The sequence below is a fragment of the Trematomus bernacchii genome, unplaced genomic scaffold (genome assembly GCF_902827165.1).
Source record: "Trematomus bernacchii unplaced genomic scaffold, fTreBer1.1, whole genome shotgun sequence".
Lineage (NCBI taxonomy): Eukaryota > Metazoa > Chordata > Actinopteri > Perciformes > Nototheniidae > Trematomus > Trematomus bernacchii.
Window position 1 is genome coordinate 8,485,433 of NW_022987689.1, and position 22,052 is coordinate 8,507,484.

The window sequence follows — 22,052 nt, forward strand, 5'->3', positions numbered from 1 at the left end:
CATGTCTGCATAACAGAGAATGTGGAAGTTATAATCACCTGAGATACGATCTGACCACGAACCGAGGCGGTGCTGTTCTTTGTTCAGAGACAGCTGGTAGTAGCTTAAAGTTAAAGGACCCTCAGAGTCAGATGTTGCTTATATATAATTTAAAAAATGCAGAAGTAGTCTTTTTGCTTAGTGTCAGTAATGCATAGTCTCAAGGTACCCCCTTACCTCAATTAAAATGTATTATCTGTTTATATTAATATATATAAGATTTATTAAGGGGTTTTAAAGAAAAATGATGGTCTAAGTGGACATAAAACCCTGATATTTAGAAAATTACTTTTGCCAAATATATGTATTTCGGGTAATGGTAGTTGAGCTATTTCAAGCAACTAGTTGTTACCTTTAAATTGTTGCTCTGACATTGTGAAACGTTGTGTCGTTTCCTGTATATCTTTCCAACAAAATTTGAGCATAAATATAAGATAACATCTTTAGATACAGTTCTAGTTATTATAAGGTACATAGCACTCATCAATACCTATTCTCTCATCTCTACTAGGACATGTTTTGTGAGTTATAGAACACGTTTCTCTTAGGGATAGGCAAACATCTAGAAATGAAACTACTATTTCATATACAAAAATAACAACTTTTTCTGTGGCGCCTGAATGCGTGCATAGTCAATCTCTTGCGATCAATGAGCAAGTGCTACCTTTATGCAAAACTGGGTGTTGTGGGCAGAAGCTCAGCAGATCAGGTATTTTGCTGAACGCATTGGGAGGACTGGAACATGAAAGAAAACGCTGAGCTGTATTTCAGTGGAGGTGGAGTGGTGGTTTCAAAGCTCACCGTGTCCCCTGAAGGTTGCATACACAGTTTGCAGCAAAGTCAACTTAAACACTAGGAGCAAAGTTCCTTTTTTATAAAGATTACAGGAGGACTGCTAAGAACTTATTTACATGGACTGGGATACCAGAACTCTGAGTTTTTTCAGATGTGTCTCCAGCCTAATGAAACATCTGTAATAGGACACTCCCTATCTTGTTACTTTAGAGACACACGCCACCTTCCAGCCCTGAAAACGTTGAGATTAAGGGATTGTGAACGGAGCTTCCCATCTAGTGGCCCTTAAGGTTAAGATGGACCGAAAAGGCCTGACTTGTGCTCAGCTTAGTAGAGAAAGTTTACAAGGTTAGTAACTCATGACTGTTTCAACGGGTTATGTTACCCGTCTTTTACTCTTCCAAGGTGTTTTTTGTGTTGGGTTTGTTTGTTTGTCATCAAGATAACGGAGAAACTACTGACCCGGTTTTCATGAAACTTTGGTGGAATGGGTGTAGCATGGGCCAAGAAAGACACATTTTTCCTTGATGGACTACATTGTTTTAGTTTATAAAAGGATGACTTGCAGGAAATCTCACTAGTTATATCGCTGTATCAGACTCTCACAATGTTATTATCCAGCATCTTTCAAATGGATGAGATTCACAAACTCATATACTTGATCATTTCTGGCAACGGACGCCTGAAGCCTGCAAGTCAGCTAATCCAAGCAGGTCTTTACTTTTGGGTTCACAATTTAATTGGTTGACAGCAATACATTATGTATAATTTATTATTAGAGTGCTATGGTATTGCTGTTGGTGCAACAAAATCATTTCATTCCCCGCGACTAATATACGGCACAAAGGCTAATCAAGTCTATCTTAATCATAAGCTATGTAACACTTGTGTTTCTATTGGCTAGCACTCCAAACCTTTGTATATGATAGGCTAAGGGGTGGGACATCTCTAAGTGGTTGACCAATCACAACAGAGCCGGCCAGCTAACCAATCAGAGCAGACTGGGCTCTGGTTTCAGACAGAGGGTGAAAAGAGGTGCTGCAGCACAGGCAGTATGAGAAAATAAATAACTTCTTGCACATTACGGCATGGAAACATGTCATAGTTCATGCACAAAATACAAATATGAAACCTGAAATTGAGCAGAATAGGACCACTTTCAGATTCTTTCACTGTACACTTTACAGCCAACACCGGAAGAGTTCAAATGTGTGTAAAACTTGGAGTACTTCGGCACAGTGGTGCTTTGAGCTAAATGCTAAAGACTGCATGCTAACAGTGACAATGTTAATGCTGATGTTTGGCAGGGTTAACGTTAACCATGTTGACCCTCTTAGTTTAGCATGCTGACATTTTCTAATGAGCAGTAAAGACAGCTGAGGCTGATTGGGACTGTCCTTGGTTTTGTGGATATTAAGTCGTAAACCCAAAGTGATTTGACTGGAAAAAAAGTTACCAAGTTATAACAATTCATTGTATGAAGGACATGAATTTCTGATCTGAATTTCATGGCAATCACTCCAACAGTTGCCCAAGCATTTTAATTAAAAGCATAGTGGCACTAAAGGAAAAGTTGGATGATCACCAAAGTTATTAAGATAAATTCTCTGGGGACCAGGAACGTCTGCACGTCTGTGAATCCCTCCAAGAAATTGTATTTTAGAAGATACACAGACAGACATTGCCATCAGAACTTATTGTGCTAAAATGCCAAACTTTTTGTATCTTAAGTGTTCTGCAGTTTACGCATTAACAACAATATATTTAGGTGAAACTTCTTTTGACTTAGCTTAGTTTTACTAAGTTGCGCTGCTACTTTCTTTTTACTTCGAAGCTTTAAAATGCACATATCATAAAATCACGAGTTTGATTTTGCTGCTGCTTGCTTGTTTTTTACTTGCTTTGCATATTGGCTGCGCTGTAAAAGCACTGTTAGGTTTGCAGTTTTTTTAATTAGATCATCATCACTTTAAGTATAATGTGTTCATGTTTACTGCAACTAACACGCTCCCCGAGGAGCATCCCAACACATTTGTCCCCGAATAATCTCAGCCAGTGTTCAAATTCATTTATTTCAACAAGACTTGCACTCATTGAAGTGCAAGTCTTGTTGCTGCAGCACCCCCATCTGCGAGGCTCCACCAGCACCCCCCAGCACGTCACAGTTTCGCAGCTGCAGAGTGTGTGTGTGTGTGAGGAGCTCCACGGATTGGTCCATTTGGGTATGGGCACGTCACTGTACCCAGGAAGAAAACTATGGAAAAAGAGAAATCTCCAACGAGGCGTTCTGGGGCAGCATAGACAGTCTTTTCTGTGTTAGAGTTTTATTCGCTACAGGGTGTACTTTGAGGGTTTGTGACTCTGCAGACCGTTTACATGCAGAAAAAGCTTCATAACACACAAGGGGACGGGTAATAACCGGAAAATCATGACATGGGACCTTTAATATATACTATATTTAGGGTCGATATGTGTTGACAATACTTTAAAATAGCAGATCACTGTGACCGGATATAGTTTTTCGTTTAGTGAACGTGTGTCTCTTCCTTGGAGGAGCAGCATCGCCCGGACTCCGCGGCTCCTCCGTGCAGAGAATCTGCAGCAGTGTGTGTCAGCGACGTGCAGTCAGGGGAGGGTCGGGACTTATCCCGGTGGGCTCACAGAACGGCCTGGTTCGCTGACGTCCGACACCCCCCCCCCCCCCCCTCCCGTCGCACCTTCAAACAGAGCCCCCCCCCACATATCAAATCCCAATTTAACCCCTCGTTGGTATTTCTCCTAACAGATGTGCCAGCTCTTCTCCATGCTATTCCAAAACTTGACACGGTATATTGAGAGCCTTAAAACGCTATCGATCAGCTCCCCATTCAGCCTCTGTCTCTATTCCCTTACGGCTGTTTCTGAGACGAGAATGATTGAGATATGCTCGTTGGAAACGTTTTTCCACCATTAGAAAAACAGATTATTAAACAGTCTAAATCTAAAATGTTTTATTATACAAAAAACAACCTTCTGCTTTTTTGCACTATAATGCATTGTTAACTACTACATGTATATTGCACATTCCTTGCTTGCCTCTAAGACATCACTCACTCTCGGCTCCCCTTGATGACAAGATGAATGAAATTAACATACTAGTCACTTGCAATTACAATATTTAGCTAGCTGATCAAGCTTAGCCCCCTGGCAGCTATCAAAGGGCAGCTGGCGAAGTGTTGGGATGCAGGTAAAAGAGACAGGGGTGTCAAATTCAATGAGCTTCTTCCCTTGTTACTCATCCGATCCTACCCCACTGTTTACAAATGAGCCCCCGTTCACAAAGCAGTACAACCCCCCTCCACCTGGTGATACTGCAGTATTTGTCAGAGGTTGTTTTTCCATCTCTAAATGGACCCTATGTTTTTCCCACTGCTCCCCTGCTCTCAATATACTGGTTTTGAAGCATGCAGGATGCAGACATCTTTTTTATTCCTGCATGGTTTTGCACAGACTGCTTCTCTGCATGTCATTTAGGGAGCTTGAATCCCACAGACCGCACACTTTTTGTCATTTTGAAGGGGGGGAAAGGTGCTCACAGCTTCTTCTTTTTCTCCTGACTTTGAGCATGAAGAGACACCTGTGATAGAGGGTGTTTAAAAACCTGCAGAAGGCATGATTAGTTTGATATGTGATAACAATAGGATGTCTTGGAGGAGAAAGAGGATCGGGCAGTTGCCTTCGTTTGGAAAAGAAAACTTAAGGGACTCATCGAAAAGTGCTCCAATCTCTAATTAGAGCGGATTGTTCTGGCCATTTTGAGTCCACATGCTGAGACACCGCTGGATAGTTCGATGTTAGCAATTCACGATTGGCTCGGTCAGAATACCCTTTAGAAAAGCTTCTACAAAAAAGGGGGGGGGGGGGGGGGGGGGGGGAGGGAATGAGGCAGATGGACTTTTGTCTTGTTGCAAAAGGTATGGGAATGTCATCATCAATCCGGCTTTGTACAGTGTGTGTTTTTTTACAGACATATCTTTGCTTATGCACTGTGGGCCTTTGGACTGACAATTCAAGCATCGCTGTCAGCTATTTTCAGCAAACAACATGTTTGAAGTGATGATTTGCGTTGCCAAACCTTTTTTTTCAGGCAGCGTAAACTCTACGGAGGAAGAGCTGCAGCAAACCGTGACCAATAAGCCAATTATTGGTTTGATTTAATGCAGCTGAATGTGCATTTTTGGTTGCTCTGACATTACATTTGTTGAGTTGTCTAATTCAAATCCAGTTTGACCTGCGGCGCTCTTTATCCAGTCACTCACAGCGACATGGCCCGTCTGTTTGTCATTTGAAACATGTTGTCTAAAATGGTCATTTCTATGCAAATGTACGACAAGAGTAAGTGATTTGGCCTCAAACTCATTATTGAATGCACCTTCATATCATTCCTCTCAGCAAATGGTTATTCTTTTCAAATTGACAGACACTGAACATGAAACATGCTCAGTGATGTTGCTCTCTCAAAAACATCGACAATTTTTCTTTTGTTTGCCCAAAATGTCAGTTAAAGTTTCTTACGCATCAAACATCTTTCTCTTTTTAAGTTTCTCAATTACTCAAAGAAGAATAGAAACATCCTGCAAATCCATTGGATCTCATTTCTTTTTTTTAAATCTCAGAATGGACTTTTCTTTTAGACTCTAGGCTTTACAAAACAGGTGTAACACCTTGCACCATGATTTTTTTCCTCTTCTTCCTCAATCTTCACCCCCTCCACCACCTGTTTGGTTCACACAGCACCACATTATTCTCCAGCATGCTCACGTTCAAGAAACTGTGTGCGGTTTTACTCACTTTTTGTATCCCGCTTCTGCTTATCTTCATCCCTTCAGGTATCATGACAAACAGGAAGTGACCAGTAACTTCCTGGGAGCCATGTGGCTCATCTCGATTACCTTCCTCTCCATCGGCTACGGTGACATGGTACCACACACGTACTGTGGGAAAGGCGTGTGTCTGCTTACAGGGATTATGGTGGGTTCCTCTCTTCTTCACACAGATACATATCTAACACTCTCACAGGAACATTTGAAAACTAACCGCAAGCTGCACTCTGAACATACTGCACAAGCAACCTAACTAAATAAGTTGACTTTTGTAGAAATTCAAATATTGAGTTGAGTGGATAAATATTTGAAGATCAAATATGATTGATGAGTTTGCAGTAGCTTGAGTCCTTTACAATCTATTAAATCACCTGCGTACTTGCCTTTATTACAAAGTCCAGTTCTTTTTCGTATATATATAGGTATATTTCGTCCTGCTGAATACCATACATTTCTGTCCAAAGAAAAAGTGCCCAAAAAGTTGTTTATATAAAAAAAAATCTCAGTTTCACTGTTCTTTAATCTAGTGTTTCAATAGAGTTTTAGGGGCATTACCAAATGTAACTTCATGGTTAAATACGTTTAATGACTTAAACTGTTTTGTAATGTTACTTTACTGGTCCTTTCTGTTCTTTATCAATGTAGTGAAGTTTCATTTTAAAAAGCTCACAAACAAAATGTTGTTGTTGCTGTGTTTGTTTGTCCGTGTGTTTGTGAACAGGGAGCTGGTTGCACTGCACTGGTGGTTGCCGTGGTAGCCAGGAAGCTGGAGCTGACCAAGGCTGAGAAACACGTCCACAACTTCATGATGGACACACAACTCTGCAAACGAGTGAGTCACTGCATGCCACCGCATTCTAGTTATTTTGATTAAATATCAAGGGTTTCTTCCCATTTCATTTAGGACTGTCATTTGAATGTTGACTACAGCGAGACTAAAATTAGATCTGCAGGCATGTATATTTAGATCCACACCCCAGACGCAGAGTTCTGCAGTAGTAACGTTTTCTAAACCCTATTCAGAAGTCAAATGATAAACACTGTCGAAATACAAAAGAAAATAACTGATTCTGAAGGTTAGAACAAGACAAGTAAGTAGCAAAAATAAAAAATGTTGTCTCTCTTATTCTGCTAATTATCCTATGACTTTTTATATTTATAGATCCCTTTAGGGTTCTGACTCCCAGTTGACACTTTGTCCTCATGATACTATCTGAACAATCTCCTGTGTTGATACTAATCTGAATGTTGTAAGTAGTCAAAAATGTAAAGTTCCTCTCAGTAACATCAACTGACTCTTTGTCACATTTTTAAACATCAAATCCCTCCTGAATAGTAGCATTTTAAAAAGCCTTTTGTTGTTATTTACCTTGTGGTTTTATGTTGATGTTTCTTCTCCTAGCTTTGTAATCCTTGTAACTCTGGTTGATTTGTTATAAATACATAGCTTGTAACTCAGGTTTTAGAAATAAAGTAAATGTAACTTCTTGCTACTATTTATCACGTATGCCTGAGTTTCAAATCTGAATTTGTAGACTTGAAGCTACTGTACATTGTATGTCTTTCTCACGTTGCTCCTCAGGTAAAGAACACAGCTGCCAATGTACTCAGGGAAACATGGCTCATCTACAAACACACTAAGTTGGTCAAGAAGATAGATCATGCCAAGGTGCGGAAACACCAGCGCAAGTTTCTCCAAGCCATTCACCAGTAAGTCCTGCTCTGAATTTGCTTTGTGTAATCTAATGTGTCGTAAAAATGTTTGACAGAAATATGATGATTTTTTTCCCCAAGAGCAACCGAGGGGAATCACTCAGCATGCCCAAAGGACGACAGTATTTCAGTGAAAATTGTTCTTAAGATGTGATTTGTGGAACATAACATTTACACTGTATTATTAATAGTTGTGTTGCTTATAAACTTGTGAGATTAGTCATAGCTGATAACATTTCTAGTGTACAATTCCCTTTGATTGTGTTGCTCACACACATGTTAACTCATACACACAAGTCCACACACTGCAATCTAGTGTAATGGTCCTTCCTATCCCCCTCCCTGTCTCCCTCTCCCTCCAACCCCCTTTTACCCTGTGCTTACAGTGAGAAGTGTAATGGTTTCACTCGTTTCGTGAATGTCGTGGGGTTAAACTCTGTACTGTGTTCTGTCTTTGTTTTGCTCTATCACTGCAGAGCTCAGAAGTAAGTTGAGTCTTCTATGTATCCTCCTCCTACTGTTTCCTCAACATCCTCCTCCTCTCTCCATGTTTGCGTTTGACATGCATGAAGAAAAGCATTTGCTACCAAAAAAAATAGAAAAATAGTTTTAGTTTTTTTCTTTACTTCAGTGTTCCATCTACTTCCCTCTCCCTCCCATCTTCCCTTTTGAATGGAATGTAAAAAAAAAAGCATCAACATTTTGCCACCGATGTCGATAGTGGAGGATTGTGTGGAGAGAACGTGTGAAAGAAAGAAACATCTTGCACAGAATGAGCTTGGAGCTTTGTTGGTCAGCGGTTCATAATCATCTACGGTGTACTGTACTATGTTGCCCATGATTAATATAGCTGCTCTGGAGGCTATATTAACCTGCATCAACAGAACTCATCCTACACAACTGATGTCTTTGTGATGAACACACACACTGACAAAATCACACCCTGTCATATAACATCCTTTTGATTAGGTTTTTATGTTTGCTGATTTAATAATATCAAAGAGGTTTGTGTGCATTTAAATGGTCTGCAAAGGCTAAAATCCCAAACTTCTCTGTAGAGGGAGTCTCCCACGCACACGCCCTGCCTGAAACGCCTTGATTGGATTCCTTTGTCTACTTCCTGGACATAGTGACATCACTACGTAACACTTGCACTCCTATTGGCTAGGGCTAAAGGGGTGGGACATCTCTAAGCTAGCCAGACTGGGCTCTAGTTTCAGACAGAGGGTGAAAATAGGCGCTGCAGCACAGGCAGTATGAGAAAAATAAAGACCTTTTTGAACATTTAAGCATGTAAACAAGTCGCAGTAGAGGCACTAAATACAAAAATGAGAATTAGCATAATAGGGCCCCTTTAACTTTGGCTTTCATTTCTTATTTGTCATAAAATGCCATGGCTCTTAAGACAGTGATGATACAGCACAAAAAGACAAGGCACATCACGTAGGTTGTGGTTTTCTGGAATCAAATTGTACTCTTTATGCATTACACGATGATAAGTAGTGCTTTTAGCTTGTAGCCCCTATTCTTCGACATCCATAAGGGAAAACAAAGCGGAGCAAACAGACTCACACCAGCTGAAACGGCTTCCCACAGAGATGGAGCCGCGAGCGAGCAGTCTCACTCTGCTCTGATATACTGATTTGCACATGAATAAATGCCCTTGAATGTCATCCTGTCTCGTAATTTGCCGAACAGGGAAATTCGTCCTCACTCACGTCCAAATGATGACTGTGTGATGCCACCGCTAACAATGACACATTATCCGCATCAGCGCTAACAGTTCTTACGGGGCCTTAATGTATTTGATTAGAGATAAAGAGGCACAATGTAGAAGGCATCGCAAAACATGTCCGATGTATCATTGCACAAGTTATTTGAAATGTCCATGTTGCGGTACGTTTGGCAGTGTCATTAGACAGTTTTATTTTTGGCAAGCTCCATCTTTTATGTGTGGCATCGACACAAATACACACATCAACCCATGAACACACACACACCGAAAGACTGGCATTTCATTGTGCACAAAGTCACTCACAGTCACTGCCTGCTTACTGAATGACCAGTGTGTATATATGAAGTCCTACCACCGAGCTGTGTGTAGCACTGACAAGGGGCATGTCATCTTTTTCCTTTTTCAATGTCTTACTTTTGGGTTGAAAAGATGAGAATGTTTTGATTTCAAACTGATTTGGGGATTTTCTTGTATGGAAGCATATTGCATTTTTGCAACAAAAAAAAAGAATAACAACCCATCATGTTCTGATTTTAAATTAATGGGTTTTTTCCCCTCTTATTGACAATAACAAGATCATCTCTCAATATTTCGATGTTTAAGATAAAAATGTGCGACTTGAAGCATTGTTAAACAGATGAACATGGTGGTCTTTATTTTTTTTAATCAAATCAGTGTAGTATGCTTCCGCAATTTTGCATGTTTTGGTTGGTATTGCATTGACCAAGACCAGGAATGCTTGTGTATACATATACATATCTTTATATATGTATGAATACAGTGAAGTACATATATTTAAGATGCATGCAGGCAGTCCTCTCTATTTTCAATGTCATCACCCAGAGAGCACACTGATAAAAACTGTGTTCCTCCTCCTCCTTCCTCTTTCCCTCATCCCCCCCAAACAATCTGTCTCTCTCTACTATCTATTCCCTTATTCCCCCACCACTCCTTTCTTTGCCTCCACCTCTTTCTCCTTTCTCCACCTCCTTCTTTCCCTCTTCCTCCTGTTCCCACCTCCCTTTGCCTTTACAAGACTGCGCAGTGTGAAGATGGAGCAACGGAAACTCAATGATCAGGCCAACACCTTGGTGGACCTCGCAAAGGTAAGTCTGCCTTCGGATGTAACTTTTTAAAGTGGCAAGAATCCATATTTTTACATAGACAAGTAATCACATGACTACTTTTATACAAAAAGAGTGTGTTTAACCAACTGTACAATCTTCCCTGCACTAAATGGCATGCCCCCAGTTTAGAGAAGTTATAGCATTGAAGCTCGGCAGTGTTCTGGAGCAGCAGCACCACATATGTTAGCCACCTAAAAGAAAGGCCCACCTTAAAATCAGTTTAAGTGTGCGCTTCATTTGATCTGTTTAGCTGTCTGACATGGAGCTCAGTGAATGGAGGTCGAGTCAGCAGTAAAACAGCAACTTGGGTGTACTGCAACTTTAAATAACTGTTTTCGTCAATGGAGTTTGGTGGCTTCAACTAAAGCAGGGGTGGGGAACCTCCCCCGGAAGACCATTTGGTACGGCCCTTGAGGTAATTTATAAACACACGCAAAAAATTAAAAATTAAAGAAATCTAGACCGCAAAAGATTTAGACAAGCGAGTGCCTGTTTTTCCTGGCCACAGTCAGTGTCCTTGAACACAACACGAGCCCAAACATGTCATCACGTGGTATATGTCTGGTCTGACAGGGGTGCAGTTCTGACGGAGAGCACCAGAACGCGGCTCCGGCACTTCAACAATTGCAGTACCCATAAGGAGCCGTACACATGCCGCAGTTTTTGCGTGGCAGTGTTGTTGTAAGCCCAGTGGCGATCTGTTCATCTGTCATACTGATCATACAGTCAATAACTTTGTTGTTATTAGCATCTGGTTAGCTAGCTATGCTAACGAATATAAGAAGCTTTTTCTACAACCAGTGAGGTAAAGGCACATCTTTATATGATCATTATAGTTCTAAAAAAATAAGAGAATAAAGTAAACGGGTATAAAATACTATATGACAGTAAAAAAAAGTTGTTATTAATAAAACAAGAATAAAGTTTGAAAGGGGAGTGATTTGTAAAATATCCATAAAGAAAAAGAAAATCTGTTTATAGTTCTGTTTCATATGGATGTTGAGAGATGTATCCATAGATCCCTGCCCGGACCCCCCTAGAGGAGGTTAGGTCCCCCCCCCACTTAAATCATGTCCACGTGGATAGGATACTAAATACATTTGCACACATCTTGTGTCCATATCTTTCTGATTTGGTGGTCATGCCACAACCGTGCACGTGCGAGTCATGGTAAGATATCTGGATTTAGAGGTTGCTTTTTCTTTGCACAGCATGAAAGAAAGGCAAAATGAATGGGCTGTGATTTTAGTATTTTTAAGCAGAGGTCAATAATTTGTACGGTCCTCGGAGGATGTTGAAAAAATTGAAATGGCCCTTGAGAGGAAAAAGGTTCCCCACCCCTGAACTAGAGCATAGCTTCATTTCCTGTGTTAAGTATTACTGTATACAACCCCAAACATCTGAACTATCCTTTTAATAATAAAGAGCTTTAAAATCACTGGAGACAATAATGAAAAGAAAATCCAGAAGTATAAAGAAAGGTTTCTCTCTTTTGACAAATATCCAAGTATTTGTCAGATAACTGAACACAAACTCAACACAGATAAGATTCCTGTTGCCGAAACATCTATCTTCTGGCTGTTTGAGGAGTTTGAGAATCCAGATCCTAGCCCAACACTGTGATCACTATGTGTCTGTCGGAGGGTGAATGCAGCGAGGTAGCTTCTGTTTTGCTGTAGAGGCGTCAGCTGACCCACCAGAGCAGAGAGGGGGTTCAAAGGGAGGTGCCTGACCGCAGCCTCATTTGATGTGGATGGCATTTGCAGTGTGTATTTTAAAAGGTTCTAAGGCCAACTCCTTTAATGTGTGTTGACTTGCCCTTACTCTGGTCGATGGTCAGATCCATCTCTGCTCACCCTACAGTAGTTTAACGGCTCAATGACTCTTTGTTAAGCTCTATGGTGAAGTAACCCTTTTATTTCTGGCTTAAACACAAGTCGGGAATCATTTACTAATGATTGTAAGAGGCCTTCACACTCTTAACTGGGGACCATTACATTGTATGACATATGGTAATTACTTTGTCATAAATAATACACATTTATAAGCTTTATATACATTTTATATCATACAATATTGGCATAGTCTGAGTAGAATAATAACATGCAGATAGCAAATACATTAACCGACGTGGGCCCTGATGCGTCCACTGTGGAACAATAAGTTCCTAAATAATAGAGACTCTTTTCATTATATGAATGATTTGTGTCAAGTGCATACATAAAGCATTTAAGACCTTCTCCGGTTATAAATGGATTGGAGAAGCTGGTAGGGAAACGGTGGGAAGATAAAATCAATGCTGACTTGCTGAAAGTATACAGCTACCCCTTCACCCTGCTTCCTGTCATTATTCCCTCCTCTTCAGACTGAGTAAGTCAGATTTAGACTGGCTACTTGGGTTATTTAAGACGTGAAGATTTTCCCCAGCCAATGTGCACATACTGCACATCCTGTTAAGCCCATTTTCCAATGGACAAAATACCCAGTATCACCCGCTAACATCTGGCTTTTGTCTACCGTGGGAAAGGTTACAATCAGCAATTATTACCGGCTCAGCAGTCGTCAAAGGTATTCGTCGGCTCCCCTTCCAGTTGCAGTGACGAAAACATTACAAACAAACAAGATTTATAGAATTATTATAATTTGTTGAACATACAATTAGTATAATTTCCTTAAAGCCACCAGACTCCATTGAGAAACAGTTGATTAATTTGCTGCATAATATTATAAACACCTCATACAAACCTGGCATAAAACAAAAAACTCTGGGTTAAGAGTTTAAAGAGACCCTAACCTAGAGCTATTTACTAACATGCTTCAAGTGGAGGCTGTCACATCCCTAATTCAGAACTTGACACGGCTGAACTTACAAAAGGAAGACCTACTTCTTTACTGGCAATGAGGCAAGAGTCCATGGATTCTTTTATCAGGTTTTTTGTGCTTAAAAAGGAAAAGGGGTATAAATAAAATTGGTTGCATCTTTACTTGTGTTTATTAAGTTATCCTCCTCTAACCCCCCCGGCCCTCCTCTTCTTCCCTCTGTCTTCCTGTTCCTGCACCTCCCCAAACACATTTACTCTCTCTCCTTCATTAGACCCAGAATGTGATGTATGACCTGGTGTCAGAGCTGCAGGAGCGCAGTGAGGAGCTGGACAAGCGCATCGGCACGTTGGAGGACAAGCTGGACTCGGTGACGGGCAGCCTGCAGGCTCTGCCCTGCCTCATCTCCCAAGCCATAACCCAGCAGCAGCAGGAATTCCTGGACGGCTTTGTTCACCGCTTTCGGCCCGCCTCACTAGCCTCTGAGCGCTCTGAACGCTCTGAGCGGTCGTGGACTTCCACCGCCCGCAGGCGGCGCTCTCCCTCCACAGCACCACACACATCCTCTGATAGCGGATAACCTTGACCAACCCGACGGGCCTCACCTTTCCCAAACCATCTCGCCACCTCACTCCTATCCAAAGCTGCCCATGTAACCGCTGGCGAGTCCACGTCTGGACTGATAATGAACCCATATCTTGACCTCTGACCTGATCCTTGCCCTTATTCTCTCCCTCCCATCCATCTTCTCTCCCCTTCCCCCCCACATCACATCCAAATACCAATTCCTCTGTGACTGGGCGACTCAGCACAGGACAGGATCAGAGCTACTCCAAAAGAATAAAGAAAAAGCAAACAAAGACTTCAATCGAGAAAAAACACAAATGCATAAAAAAAAAGAAAAAGAGAAAGGGAAAAAAATGAAAAATGACTGAAAAACCGAGATAAAGTAGAGATATGGTTTATGTTTTAGCCATTGTATGGCTGTTCAAGTTAGCTTTTTTGTAAAAGCCCTTGTATAGTTAAAAAATGAATGAGTTCAGGGTCGCTGGGGTGAGAGCTGGCTATCACACCGGAGAGTCCTTAACCACGAGGGGGGAAGTTGGTCTGTGGAGACGAGAGCCTCGGCTCACCTGCTGGCCCTCTGAGGCCATGGAGGACATCCGTCCACCCATCCGTCCGTCTATCTGTTTGTCCTGTGACAAACCATTGGATTTCCCTTTCAAAAGACTAGTGTCATGGATTCTTTCCCATATGTAGGGTGAAAGCTTTAGATAAGGCTTCGAAAGCTCTGGCTTCAGGTCAGTGTTTGAAAATGCACTTAAGGGGGAGGGGAAACTGTCACACAAACAAAGAGCAAAGGGGATGCATATGGCATTACTACTGGGTAGGAAAATGTACACAGTTGCCAACTTCAAGGTTTCAGCTTCCTTGTTCTTACCAAGGGAAAATGAGAGCGACTATCTTTTTTAGTTACATATTGACATGTGATTTTTCAGTGCCTGAATGTATAAATAGTAGAGGGTTATTTAATTACTAATTTCAGAGCTTTTTTACGATGTTAACAGTCTGAATACAGCATTGCATTCCTTTTTCAGATACATTCCTCCAAAAATTTAAAGAAAATGTCTTAATGTAATGCATAACATTGCCTCCATTACACAGCAACTCTAAATGTTTTGAATTTTTTTATTTCTATTTCTACTAACACCGTGGGTTAAGAAAAAGTTCAGAGACTAAAGCAAAAGGGAGACAGTCTGAGAGAATATTTGTGAGTCAGAGTTCACTTTTAGCTCAATGCTGCACACTAATACAACGATGAAATATGTAGTAGTCTACCTTTCTCACCACCCCTAATTAGAGCGTCCTGTGGTCTTCAGATGATGGCATGGCTTGAGGTCTGCCGGTATGTGCGGCCACACAGGCTCACATCACTGGTCTGCATGGGTATGTGCAACAATGGCAGTGGAGCACATTCTTCCTCGGATGGCTTGATGATTTTATTTAGACTTTTATTACGTTTAATTTAGTTTGGGTTGCCTTTCTTTCCTTTCTTTTACAAAACATGTTTTACTAGGATACCTAGGGTTTTTAGAGTTGCAGAACCTAGAGAGTTGCAGTAATGTGATTCTGTAATGCATTCCCTGTTGAAAATATGAGGTGAAGAATTCATCGCTATTATAAAAGGATACAAATAAAAGTGCTGAAGAAACTTGGATGAAAGGGTCCCTCTGCAAACTTAAAAGAATAGTTTTGGGAAATACATTTATTCATTTTCTAGCCAAGTGTTTGATGCAAAGATTGATACAACAGTGTAAATATGAAGCTACTGATAGAAGCTGGTTAGCTTAGCTTAGCTAAACTGAGCTTGTGGTCAAGACTAGAAACAAGGAGAACAGTATTCCTAGCTCTTTATAAATTAAAACAATGTTCATTGGTTGTTTAATCCCTACAGAAAACTGAAATGAAATGGTCACTTCCTGGAGTTTCTGCTGGTTGCCTTGGCTACTGCGTGTTCTCAACATGTTCGTACTTCGGTTTTTGTACGGATTAAACAAACATGAAATGTTAATAAGTGATTTTCAGGAGCTTGTAAGTTTATTGTAATACCCTTATACAGAAGCATCTGTTTTTATACTTTTGCCATTTTACTAAAATGAGCTAGCGACTTCTGTTGGTAGCTTCTTATTTACCGAAAGAGTGCTGTCAATCTTTTCATCTAACTCAATGAGCAATCAAGTGAATTAGCTTATTTTCCAACTATTCCTCTAACATTACAGTATTAGGCCACTGTGGTGTCTTTTTAAAAGACATTATTACACATTGACTAGGATAGAGGATACGATTAAAACATTTTAAATTTGAGAGGCATGGTGAATGATTAATCTTAGTTATACATTACTTTTTGATGATAAATATTTAGGATGTTTTAAGCAATTTTTTCCAGAGAACATATAAAAGGCAGATCAGGAAGTCAGCGGGTTAGTGGGCTAGCATGCTGTCCTAAAGTAGTTTGAATGGTAGATAACTTGCATACGTAAAAGGATGTTGGAGCTAAAACAGAGTCTTTATGACCCCTTAAAGGTAGGGTAGGTAAGTTTGAGAAACCGGCTCGAGATACACTTTTCGTTATATTCCACGGAATGCTCTTAACATCCCGATAGCAATGAATATCTTAAGTGCTTTGACAAAAAATCCATAAAAAAATGTCATCTGTGGAAGACGTAATACTGTAAAAAGTACGACCAATCATTTTAGCCGGCCCGGCTAAAATAACTGGATGGCCTACCTGCCTGTCAGCCTTCCATCTGTGCACACACTTATCTCGTGCCCTCATTGGTCATGTGCGCGTTCGTGTGTGTTGGAGGAGGGGCTCTATAAGGAAGTGGGAGATTTTCTCCGGTTGTGTATTTTCAAATTCTAGCGATCTCGAGCCGGTTTCTCAAACTTACCTACCCTACCTTTAAGCTAATAGACAAATAGGATCATATTTTTCGCTGGATCTTAACTATTTCCAAGATGCTACGATTTGAATTGGGGCAATGTCTAACCCGTGAGCGAGGTCATTCTCCCACAGGCTCTGGACAGGCCGAAGAGCACTTCATTTAAGAACACATTCAGGTTGCTACGAGTGGATCTTAATCAAGCATGACTATTAGCTTTTTTCCTTTCAACTTGAGTTGATGAAGCATGACTCTTTACTGCCCCCACCTCCAGCCACTTCTCTTACAGTGCTACACTCCATCCTCCCAATATAGAAGGATCTTTTATGCCATAGCAGTCTCTGTTTCGATCATGGACTGTTTCAGTCAGTGTCATCCATTGAGTCAGGACGGCTAACGTAAGACTGTCTGCTTGATTTTGACCTTACCTGCCTTTTATGTATCACAGGTCTCCACCTTATCATTGCATTGAATATTTAGCCTTGCGTTTGTCGTCTGTCATCATTAACAACTTCAGCCCCCCAAACACAAATAGGCTTCCCAAATGACCTTTTAGAGGTTTGAATGAAAAAAACAAAAACAGGAAGAAGCAGGGGAACCCTCAGGTCATGTTTCATGTTGCACTCAGTGTGTAATATTCAGTTACACCAGAAAGGATCGCAGATGCTGGAGTGTCATCCCCAGAGACGTAACAGTACTGGTGTTAAGGAGTTCATCCTTCATCAGCCGGGGCGAGAGTAGCTGGGGGAAAAAATGGGAAAGATGAGAACAGTAGCTCATTTACTGACAGACGTTCGTTTGGCCCGGGGGGGTTTGAGGGGGTTTGTGAAGAGCAAGAGTGGGTGTCCTGTAAATATGACCTCATTGTAGATGTCGAACAAACGGGCCGAATGGTGAGCCGCAGGGGTGAAGGTAGCCGGGAGCCCACACAGCAGGTTGCAAATATGCAGTAGAATAAACATCTAGAAAGGAAATGACATATTATAAAAATATTTTATTTTATTAATTTCACCTTTTTTTTCTGCTAATGGAGGTACAATCAGGTTCTGTTTTTTAACCCTGTTGTAGAAGTTGGTTTTCTTCTGCACTCCTTATCCTGTCACCAACTAAGTCCTGCCAAAACACCATTCCAATATCTAATAGTGACCCAATTTTTCTCCACTAGGAAATAAAAAATGCACAGTATTTTGTAGTAAAGTGAGGGACATTCATGATGTTATTCTGATGATGGTAGATGAGTCAAAGTGATAAACGCATCCCAGAGTCTTTTTAATTATCCTGAAAAGTAGGCTTTTCTCGTAGAGCAGGAATCAAAACACACTTCTACTGAACAAAAACCCCAAAAAGTGAAGAAATGTAACCCAATCATTGTTCTGTGTACACTGCCACATGATGCATAATGTACGTAGTAGCACTGGAATAAATCAACTTTTAATGGATGGCAAATGGGTTTAACATGTTCTCTGTATACTGTTCGCTGTTCCTTCATTTTGCAGGTGAACTTTTGTCCTAGCAAGGAGAGACACCAAGGTCAAATCATTAAAGACTTTCTTCAGCTATGACCTCACTCTCTTCTCCTTTTTGGCAGAGCTAGTATACTTGCATGACCTCCAATCTGAAACTTTTTATACAAAGAAAAGGGAAACAGCTAATCGTTACAGTGAAAGGTGAGTTGGCACATGTGTTGACAGATACAGACATCACATGTCTGTTCCTGGAAAACTGTGAGTCAGGGACATCCTAAAACATGATTACAGGAGGATGTATTGACATAAACATAAACATTGCTCCAGAGGACACACAGCTGCTGAGGCGCTGTTCCAAGGTGAACTATGAGCTGTACATAACACACACGCATGCACATACACACAAAGCCATTCATTTTCAAATAACAAGCTACTATTCATGTCCACATGCACAAACAAGGCTCAGCCTGGTTAATTACAGCCAAATCAGGAGGGACTTGGCAGCAGACCGATATCCCGCAAGAGTGGCAGAGTCAGTCACCCTGCAGTTGTTGCTATACAACCCCAAACACATGCAGCATTGGAAACACAGCTCCTCTGCTCCTCATCCCTCCCACATGAATACCACATCATTAAATATAGTGTTGTTATCCCTTTAATTTATGGTAATGTGTGATTTCAAACATGCACTCTTAGATCAGAATATAGTTTCACAGTGCAAAGTTATACATTGGTAAATTAAGGCCATTTTAGCCATAGATACCCAGCCTGGCCTAAGCAGGTGCTTTCCAGTATTTCCCTCAGTAATATTTCTGTATCTTAATTAGCCCAGTAAATCCATCCAGCTACTGCTCACTCTTGTGTAAAAGGCAAGAAAAGAGACATCAAATTACCACAGATCCACCCTAGAGGGTACTTACGATGGGTCAATGGTGAAGCAAGACGAGAAGGTTGACTGAAGATGACCCTCGGACCGGGAATGGGTGGAGGGGAGGGAATCGACTTGCAGGGTGTTTAGGATCATACCAGAGTGTGAAAAGATCCTTCGGGGATAGCTTGCGGCCGGCAGAGGAAGTAATAATGAATTGATTGCAGGCCCTATTGTTCTCCCCGTCTGCCCTGGAAGCTAATGGCTAGCAGCTGCATTATTCGTAATGCCCTCCCTATCACTTTCAGCTAACGTGGTTTGGCAAACACTTTGGTATTTCAGAGAGAATAGCAGTATTGATCTTGGTTTTTGGCACTTTTTAATGCACAATGCTGTAGTGGTTGAAAGTGGGTGTGAAGGGCTTTTTATTCCAATGAATGTTTTTTTGAGTGTTGTTTATTCAGCATCAATCATTTCTCTCTTTCTATCTGCTATCTTGTTGCTGGTTTCTCTCTAAAGGCAGAATGAACTGATACAAATGAGCTTGTCTGTCGGAGGCTGCCGGAGCTTCCCTGCCTCATTTACCTCTGAAGGAAGAAAAGAGCCTTTTTTCCTGAGCTCTCAAGCCATGTGTCAGGACTTCATGCATGAAAGTGCCAGTGGCGTTTTTATATGTACAAAAGTGGAGGGGCACGAACAACTTAGATGTGTATATATAAGCTTCTGGTGCTTTTTTAAACACGTAAACAAATAGCTGTAGGCTATCCATGGTTCCGATAGAGAGAGAGGGGGGATGGGGGGGGTATAAGGAAAACACAGACACTCATCACCGAGGTCACAATATCAATCTATCCAGCAGAGCAATAGCCTATAGGCAAAACACAGAAGATCAACAAAAGATATGACATAAAATGAACTTACCAAAGCTGAAGTAGATGGTCAACTTCATTCCTTTTCTTTCCGTTTTACTGATTTGAATCGCTATACGCTGCTCTCTCTCGTCTCCTCTTCACAAACAACTACTATTTTCGCGGCACACGTACTTACAGCCAATCAGCTCTCTGAATTATGAGATGACGTTTGGTAGGTATGTCAGCACAGTGCCCCTATGGTGATTAATTTTTTGCCGCACACATTGAATAGAAAAATACTCTGAGCATGCGCAGTGTAGTTTTTACAGCACCCATTCACTTAGACAGTGGGTGTTTCTCAATCGCGAGTAAAGCTGCTTCAGAGCCACTATTTCAAGCATACTACGTCATCGAGTGCCGCCAAAGTGCTGTTCCAATCTCCAGTATACTTGGAAATCTACCGAGCCCGGCGTACTCCGTTTGGAGAAATATCGAGTCTGCACATGAGTAGACTTCGCGGTCTTAAAATCCCCACAATGCTTTGCGCACGGACCAATTTCCCCAAGTCTGTGGCGGAAGATGTAAGAGGCGGAAAACGAAGTGTGGAACACGCTAGCAAGTGTGCAGGTGTGCGTCATATGAGAGGCCCCGCCTTACATCTTCCGCCACAGATTTGGGGAAATTGGTCCGTGCGCAAAGCATTGTGGGGATTTTAAGACCGCGGAGTCTACTCATGTGCAGCCTCGATATTTCTCCAAACGGAGTACGGCGGGCTCGGTAGATTTCCAAGTATGCTGGAGATTGGAACAGTACTTCGGCGGCACTCGATGACGTAGTATGCTTGAAATAGTGGCTCTGAAGCAGCTTTACTCACGATTGAGAAACACCCAGAGAGAGAGAGGGGCTAGATCGGGGCTTGACCCACGTCGCTCAAAACGGCTCAATAGGCACACTGTAGACACTAATTAGAAGAACACAGACTAAAACAGCAATGTACAGACAAATCAGATGATTAAACATGATCTTAAAATATATTTTAAGATGTATTTTTTTTGCATTTATTTGCATTTTTTTTAACTTATTATTTGAATTACTTTCTGCTGACACTAGGTGTCCCTAATGACCACATGCACATGTATGTTTCTACAGTGCGAGTGTGTGCACGTGTACACTGAGATACACACACATAATGTATACATGCAGCTTCCCATTTGTCCTCATCTTGACAGAATCATTTAAACCAAGGCTAGAAACTGAGATCCATGATCACATCACTCACAAGAACTGTTTTATCAGAGATAAAGATTAACTTTCTCCATATAGGCACCTATACTTACATCCATCACTACTGCCTCATGTGTAAATGCTTAATCACACAGTGGATCACCATTTAATGACGCACTAAAAGTCAGGCTATTGATCGATACCTTTGACCCTTTAAGCAATATAAGATTGCAAAATGCATGTAGGTCAAATGAAAATTATGTTTATTTTTATAGCACATTTCAAATACCAAAGCACTTCAATTGATTTACATAAGGCAATGAAAGGCCTGTAAAAAATACAGTCAGTTGCCCCACATGCAAACAAAGGAAATGTAGGACAAAGTGCTGTTAATAGATAATCAATCAAATCAGCGCGCTAGAAGCGCTTCACTGAATTATTCCTGTATTGTAAAACAATCTGAAAAGCAACATAAAATCCCCTCTTCAATTATTGATACTTGAGCTAGCTGTACCATTTAAGAGAAAATATACGTTATTGGATTTATTTTGCCTTTAAGCAGAGCCAGACTAGCTGTTTCCCTGTTTCCAGTCGCTAAACTAAGCTAAGCTAAAGTATCAGCAAGAAAATAAATAATCATATTTCCTGAAATCTCAAGCAATTCCTTTGACATTTGCATTACTCACTAAGTATTTCTATCACTAATGCTTTTGATAACAATTCTACAAATATCTGTTGAGGGGAAATAAGCGATAAGGGAGAGACATTCATTATTTTAGCTATTACACATATTATGCTTCACAGGACAGCACGACTGTGTCCTTTTAGTAACTATTTTACAAGTTAAGTTTGTGTGCTTTATATACATGAATGTGGCATTGTTCTGAATATTATTTGCAGCTGGATTGGCACCTGCCGGCAGTAGAGGACGAGCGCGGCAACAACAGATGAGGAAGCTCCAGGCCAAGGCACTCACTGGAGAAGTGGGTTGCATTAGCTGTATACTGTACTACTGGCTGTGAGTACTGCAGGGTGTGTGTGTGTGTGTGTGTGTGTGTGTGTGTGTGTGTGTGTGTGTGTGTGTGTGGGTGTGTGGGTGTGTGGGTGTG

At 41.1% G+C, this 22,052-nt stretch overlaps 1 protein-coding gene across 4 annotated transcripts in view; it reads left to right on the forward strand.

Moving 5' to 3' along the window:
* The window catches only part of kcnn1a (potassium intermediate/small conductance calcium-activated channel, subfamily N, member 1a), a 49,790-nt gene extending 35,022 nt beyond the window's left edge, over window positions 1-14,768 (forward strand). Inside the window, exons 5-10 of one of the 4 annotated variants that reach the window (XM_034138184.1) lie at window positions 5,703-5,844; window positions 6,418-6,528; window positions 7,279-7,406; window positions 7,886-7,894; window positions 10,181-10,250; window positions 13,366-14,768. In XM_034138184.1, the coding sequence (XP_033994075.1) occupies window positions 5,703-5,844; window positions 6,418-6,528; window positions 7,279-7,406; window positions 7,886-7,894; window positions 10,181-10,250; window positions 13,366-13,671 (766 nt within the window). In that variant the 3' untranslated portion in view covers window positions 13,672-14,768. The remainder of the gene's footprint in view (window positions 1-5,702; window positions 5,845-6,417; window positions 6,529-7,278; window positions 7,407-7,885; window positions 7,895-10,180; window positions 10,251-13,365) is intronic. The other 3 variants (XM_034138186.1, XM_034138185.1, XM_034138187.1) reach the window with 3 other exon arrangements.
* The last annotated feature ends 7,284 nt before the right edge of the window (window positions 14,769-22,052 follow it).